Here is a 7,481-nt window from a genome sequence, read left to right as displayed (position 1 = left end):
TGGACTCGATGATCTTAGAGGTCTCTTCCAACCTTAATGATTCTATGATTCTATATTGACCATGCAATGCAGTTTTCTCTGCTTGACATTGCCAGAAGTATTGTATGAGCTGTTGGGTTCCTCAGTTTCCTCTCAAATGGAGATCCAAATGCAGTCAGGAAAATGGTGACGTGTCGATTAACTCCTATATGGATGTCACGGCTTCAAGAACCCTTCAGTTACTCCATGGTGTGTGTCAATCCAGCTGAGTAGCAGATACTAGCATTTCTAATGAGTTCAGGGAAATTATTATTTTTATATACATACATGTATCTACCTATTTACTGCTCAGTACACTAGCTGGTAATAACAACAATCTTTAAGTGGGGCCATATTGGCAATGTATTATAGAATAAGTAAACCTAGTATTTAGACAATATAATCCACCACGAAACAGATTTATGTTCAGTCATAGTCTAAAGCTGTTGTCACCTGCCCGCAGTCATGCTATCCCTGCTCATAGCCCAGAATGCCTATCTAATGAAGTGTTTTGTAGATAGCAAGTCAAAACACTGTCCTAAAACTAAAATGAGATTATAGTTTATCTTGTACTTCGCAAATCCTGTTATTGGGTTCTCTCACATCCCTTAATCAAAACCTCTTTGGAATAGGGACTATTTGTACGCATGCCTACAATACCTAGCATATGTGAAAGCTATTTTTTTTTTTAATACTATCCTTAGAAAGCTACACTGTATTCTGAATGAGCATTATTATAAATATTTTTTCTTCCACTTTTCTTCAAAACAGTGGAGATGGGATAGAAAAGTAAAAAAATACCTTCTCTACTCTAAACTAGAAAAAAATTGGGTTCTAGGCATGTGCTCCTGAAAAGTTCTACCCTGGATCTTTCCTGGCTCAACAGGAAAATAAGCACTTTTCACTCTTCCTTTTTAAGCCTGTGACATAGCAAAGTATTTCCCAGCAACTTCATACACCACCTTGCTCTCAACAGAAATGTTTGTCTAAACATCCTGTTCATTTCTAAAGCTTCACTCTCCAAGGCGAACACTGCTTTCCCTGCCCCATCCCCGTTATCTAAAGGTGGGGAAAAAATGACTGCTAGTGTCCACACTCTCTCAGATTAATATTTGCAATTGCAAAAGATTAAAAAATAATAATGAAAAAAGCTCAAGTGCAGTGTATACAAATTCAAGAGGCCTGAAGAGCATAACACATGCTTAAATAGGCTTTTACAATATTCATATTCATGAAGTCTCTCTTATTCAAACCTCTGCTAAACCAGCTCATTTTCCCTTCTTTTTTTCCTGTAGTTCTGTCCACAAAAATTCAACTGGTAGTAAGTCTTAATGTACCAATATTAAAATTCTCCTTTATTCATGGTAGTGAATTGCAGCTGTGTGCTTCTGAGGCTCTTTCTTTTGAAGAACAAAAACAAAGAAGAAATCAATATGCAAACAATAGAATATCGAACTGGCACAAAAGTCCAGCTTGCCCAGCTTCTATTTCAGTGCTGAAAAGGGACAACATTCAGTTTGCTCTGTAAGGGCCAACTATTTTGTTTATGCTCAAACCTTTGTCAGAAGAGTATTAAAGAAATTTGTTCAAAACCGGCTTCAGTTAAAGGAGGTGCTTTTGCCTCCTTTTCAGCTTTTGGAGAAATTTTGCTATTTCACTTTAAACAAGTTTCACTTAGCTCCATCATGCTCAGATGAAAACCCAGAGCTCACATAAAGGGTGCCAATTATCAGCAGTTCCTCATCTCTTACTTCCTAAAAAAAGACCCAGAGGCAGAACTAATTGTACAGTACTGATCTCTGGCATATGGGCCTTTTAGCTTTCATTGCCGTTGTTTCTTGCTGAATATTAAGGAGTTTTAAGCATACCACAGACTCTCGCATGAAGATTTTAAGCTTCCTCAAAGAGGAACCACACCAACATTCTTGTGCAAGCTAACGCCTTGGTTCTTGAAGTCAAGAAATGCACCACACGCTAACTAAATCCAAGTGACTATGAATGCCAAGGATAAAACTGTCCTGGAGAAAGAGATACAGCTCTTACTGGGGATCGAGTCGTTTCAGACCTGAAAGCGTCAAATGCACAGGTTACAAAAACTTTAAATGAAGTAAGACTTCTAATGAAAAGCTTTCTGAAGAAGGTAAAACGCAATACCAAAAGGCTAGTTCCGGTATTACAGTTTACTGTACTGGAGGTACAGAGGGGGGTTAGGATAAACACAGTTTCCCAAAGGATAATTTTTCTGCAATCCCACTGATTATTTAATAAGACCTAACAGATCTACAAAGACACTTCTTGAGAAGCTTAATAAACATACGTATCATTACAACTTCCCTGATGATAAACCTCAGTCTCATGCGCTGATCTATACTATGCACATAATCATCACCTCCAAGTTTTTTCTAGACCCAACAAACCTATGATACCCCATTAATCAGCCGTTTACCTCTTCTCTCCCTTAAAATTAAAAAAAAAAAAAATTAAACAATAAATAAAGTTCCCCAGAAAAGAAAATCCACTCAAACAGAACAGGACACAAAAAAGTCAAATAAACTTACAGGAAATTTATTCCAACTCAGTAATAATTCGCTACTGTGTGTATTATTCAGGAACTTATAAACTATATGGACTACTTTGCTGCTGTTTTCAGAAGTGTTTTAGTAGCGCTACATACGTGAATAATGCACCAGTAAGGACTTTCACTGCAAAAGATTTGTACAAAAAAGAAAAGCCTTGGTAGAAAGGATAGTGGTTTTTATTGTAGTCTTAGAAAATACTGAATTATGAAAGATACAAAATAAACTGTTTTAATTATCTGTTTATTTTACAATCTGTATGCCATCATACTCTTATGGCTTTAAGATAAGTCTGTCCAAAGTATTTTAAAACATGCTTTAACAAAGTATTTTACAATTTCAAAATCGAGTATTTCTTCACTGAAAAAAACCCAACCAAACTCCAAAACATTTACCTGAGAATTCTGTATCATAAAATTGTCATTCATTCTTAACTTTTGCAAGTTGATGATATAGGCTATAGAAGTCAACATGCAACTTGTAGGTCTACTGCATTAAATAAATATTTTAAAAATTATTTAGATGCAGTTGGTTAGGCAAAAACCTACCCTCAAACTTCATCAAGTTCATCACAGGTTTAAAAACATGACATGAATTTTATCGTATGTCAATGACAGCCATGATTTCTGCACTGGAAGCCCTGCACCGTTTGCTGGGTGGAATTCAGACCCTGGCTGATCACCAGACTGCAGCAGTGGAGCACAACTCCTTGGTGGATATTCCGAGCTTGGAAATCACCGACCTTGTTTTCCAACATCCATAGCCAAGCGTGTCAGGGGTTTGGGCCAGTGGATATGTTTAAGTTCCCGGCCAGTCATTCTCTACATATATGCTCCACCCCTTCGTAACGAACATTTAACCCAAGGAATTCCATTTCAGAGTATGTGTACTATTAGGACAATGCTTTAACGTCATTATCCACGTCATTTCAGAGTATCACCAGCTTTAAAAGTGGTATTATGTATGGACAGTAGAGAGGTTTGGGGCTTTCTGTTTTGTTTTTTATTGTTTCTTGTTGGTTTGCTTTTTAAATAAAATGGAGACTTAGGAGCAAAACACTGCCCAGGGTGGCAGCACAGGAGGAAGGCAGGGTTAAATTAACCAGGCGTATACAGATGCTGGAGAAAAAACCCAGAGAGCTTCATGAGTAATACATATACAGGATCAACATATATAAATGATAGTAATTTAAAAGAATTTCAATTCAGTTATCTGAAAATATATCCAAAGCAGAAGAACCCTCACGATGTCTGCCATGTAGTATTTATTTCTGAATTTCAATTACTGCAAGCACTGTGATTTATACAAGCTATGCTCAATTAACATAAATTTTCCCCTTAAAAAAGTAATGATATATGATGAAAATCCAAGGATATCACTAGAGATTTGAATCAACTTTCAATCCCATAGGTGAGGTAGTGTAGTCACTTGTATTACGTGCTGGTTATGAGACGTACTGTTGAAATCTGTCAAATTTCTAATTTTTGTTTTAAATAAGTGGCTTAAGTGTCTTAATATATTTATTAATGCTATATGTTACCTATAAGGGGGGGGAGGGAAGAGCCTTACCACGAACAAGTTTTGTCTCACTGCAAGATAAACCTGCAAAGCAGTATTTACAATAGTCCTTTGCTTAGTTGCTGCCTACTGTACATGCACACAAAGACACAAAAAGCTAATATACATTCTGAGGTAGGAAATGAAGAATTCCACTGGCTTGTACAAGATCCTTCATGTTTTGTAAACCAGCAAACCCAAAGTTTTCTGTGGTGAGGTTCAATACTTAGTTCTGGTGTGAGAATAACATCAAAAAAACAAAGCATCATTGGTATACAATATGCATCCACTGCCATGTAAAAATCTAAAAAACAGGGATTATTTTTAGTAGCTGAATTTCTCCTTCGCAGAGTAAATAAAGGAAATCCCTCCAGCTCATTTCCTTATTATACTTTCTATATGTTTATACTTACAGCACAAGCCATTGAAAATGTACTACATGTTTAGCCATAAAAGTATCCTGAAGACTAAAATTCTGAAATAGATCTTTACTGGTCCCAGTGATCAGAGAACAAATACATTTGTAGATTACTTTAGGCAATTAGGCTCTGAAGTCGAAGAATTTGGTGCCTGAATACCTTAAAAAAAAAAAATCTGCCCTTAAACTTTCACAATACTTTGATTCCAACTTATCACAAACAGCAGCGAGCTTGAAGGTGCTCGGACAGTAAGTCACAATACAGCAATGAATTTTAACAAGCATGTGGGATTCAGAAGCCAGAGGATCCAATGCACACTAATCAAAGAATTGCATCAAACTTCTGCCTTTCCCAGTATGCTGTTATTCCTCCCACAAAATTTAGAGAAGAGAGCAGTATGTTGCAGCACCTCCGCTGTTCCAGTTGTCTTAACTATGTACCGGAGAGCTAAGACAAAGGCATATATTCAACAAAAGCCGGCTCCGCTACAGGGATGGGAACAGCAAGAAGCAATGAGCTGTTCCAGAGCGCACTTGCCAGAATCTCCTCATACTGTCATGTTATCCTAACCCATCTACAAAATAAACATTTACAGAGCTATATATGCTTCTTAAGGTTTGTCTACCAGGAAAAGAGAAATCTTAAAGAGGTAAGAATTCCAGGTATAGAAGTCATTGTGCATAAACACCTGTTAGGAGGCTTTTCTCGAGATGCAGAGTGGCGTTAGGTACTGTGGCATAAACCAGAGTGAAGGCTGCTCTATACCTAAATTAAAGCTTCCTCACAAATAAACATCTGTGCACGGAGTTTATACTTTCCAACAACTTTCCTGAACTCTCCTTGGCATCACCACACAGAAAAAACTCCAAGGCTGACACATACAAATTACACTCTAGAACTACACAGAGCAAACCCAAAGCTTGCCAAGTAATAGGACGACCATGTAATTGTCAATGTAGTTTCAAATGATGAAGTTTCATCTTTTCTTTCACTAAGTGACTTTACAATAATGCTCAATCTCACTTTTAGTTGCAATGTTGAGAGGCTGGCAATAGGAAGAGAATAGATTCACTCATCCGTAGTGCATTTGTCAGTCATTTGCTGACAGAAGTCTGTGATACCACCGCTCTGTCCACACTGTTCCACAAGCAAAGTTTTCTCCAATGTTCTTACAGAAACCGGATGCAGTTCTTGTACTTGATCATATGTTGCATCACACACGCTTTTCACACACTGATAACAAGAACTCTGCTCACTTGTAGATGTAACACCTGAAAGACCATCTGCCAATTCTATACATGCTGGTATTGCAAGCTCACTGTCAGATGGAGCTGTTCGTTCTCTCTCCGGGAATAAAAACGACAGTGGACAATCTGAGGAAGAATATTTTGCAAGTATTTGTATTTGCTCGTGACTCAAGGCTGCTTCCTTACACACCTGCTGGCAAAGTCCAGTCAGATTCTGCTTTGTCTCACCCAGAGTTGACAAAATGTGGTTTCTTTCCTTCAGCAAGTTCTCCTTCTCATTTTGCTGCAAAAAGAAGAATAGCCTTTTAGTCTACATTTTAACACAAAAACTATGGTTTATGTTCCTATCAAAGCTAAAACAAGACTGTAAATAATCTGGTCTGCTGAAACAGAAGTAATTTGGCAATAAGAAGGTAAACAGCAACACAATCAAATGCCTACCAAAAGGACAATCCTAACCTCTCTTGAAGCATCACCAACTCAGCTATTTGAAGTGACTTTTTCAGACATACAACTTTTTCAAAACTCCTGCTGGCAGCCAAAAGAGTAATTTGTAGTTATTAAATAAATGAAAGCTAGCTTCACTTACTATAAATATTCCTGAAACACTAATTCTACAGGGTAACACCTTTAAACCATTACCACTGGGTCAACAAAACATTAAGCAGAGCAGTCTTCACAGAGATTTATATTTTAGAAGTTAAATGCTGAAAACCAGACTTCACATTTTCACTGTTGATACTATCCTGCTAGATGAAAATCAATTCAATTCTCAAGTCCACTGTTGAACAAACAATGGAGTTAAGAAGAGTTTCTAAAGTAAATGGAAAATATAGGAAAGTTAAAGAAATAAAACATGCTAAAATTGTAAACAAAGTATTTTCTCTGGAAATGCAGCTATCCGGTTTGTTTCAAGGCACCGACTAGAACACTGGAAGTTAAAGAATTTAGAGTGACAGAGGAGTGACAGATTAATGAATCGAGGAGACAAGAACAGAGGTGTCACTAGGTAGGTAACCTACTATTGGAACAGGAGAATACCGGCTGAATGCTTGAGTTTTATTTACACAGCTAACATGCTTAAGAGTGGCAGATACCTCTCACACGTGAAATAAGACTGTCCTTGCTCTGAAGCGCTCACAATCTAGCTACATAATGCAAAAGGATTTTCCAAACACAGGGCAGCGAAAGGGATGGCAATTCACTAATGAATATCAAGTAGAAAAAAGCACCATTCATTAAAAATTAGCTTTCTTTTTTTTTGCTTTTACTTCAATGTCATGAATTTTTCTGAGACTTCTGATACAACTGGCTGAAGATGAAAGGACATTGATAACTGAGAGGTCTAATGATGGAAACAAGCAACATCTGGAATAAAGAAAAATGAGGAAATGGCAAAGAAGGACAGGAAACAAGCAAGACCATAATGAAGCAGTTGAAAGAAAAGGACAAAAAACCTGAAAACAAACATGCCACATATTTTGAGTTCTATAATTAATTTAATTCAAAGAAGAGTGTCGTGGTTTAACCTCAGTCGGCAACTGAGCACCACGCAACCGCTCGCTCACTCCCCCCCGGTGGGATGGGGGAGAGAATCGGAAGGGTAAAAGTGAGAAAACTCGCGGGTCAAGATAAAGACAGTTTAATAGGTAAAGCAAAAGCCG

General features: G+C 37.4%; 1 protein-coding gene across 3 annotated transcripts in view; it reads right to left on the bottom strand.

The window, feature by feature from the left end:
* Window positions 1–2,751: 2,751 nt before the first annotated feature.
* Window positions 2,752–7,481, bottom strand: part of BACH1 (BTB domain and CNC homolog 1) — a 25,509-nt gene continuing 20,779 nt past the window's right edge. For all 3 annotated transcript variants that reach the window (XM_009282939.2, XM_009282940.2, XM_009282938.2), the window contains exon 5: window positions 2,752–6,100. In XM_009282939.2, coding sequence (XP_009281214.1) covers window positions 5,639–6,100 — 462 coding nt within the window. In that variant the 3' untranslated portion in view covers window positions 2,752–5,638. The remainder of the gene's footprint in view (window positions 6,101–7,481) is intronic.

Source organism: Aptenodytes forsteri, unplaced genomic scaffold, assembly GCF_000699145.1.
Source record: "Aptenodytes forsteri isolate BGI_AS27 unplaced genomic scaffold, ASM69914v1 Scaffold2, whole genome shotgun sequence".
Taxonomy (NCBI): Eukaryota; Metazoa; Chordata; class Aves; order Sphenisciformes; family Spheniscidae; genus Aptenodytes; species Aptenodytes forsteri.
Note: the sequence above shows the minus strand (reverse complement) of the source record. Positions and strands in the feature narration are given on the sequence as shown.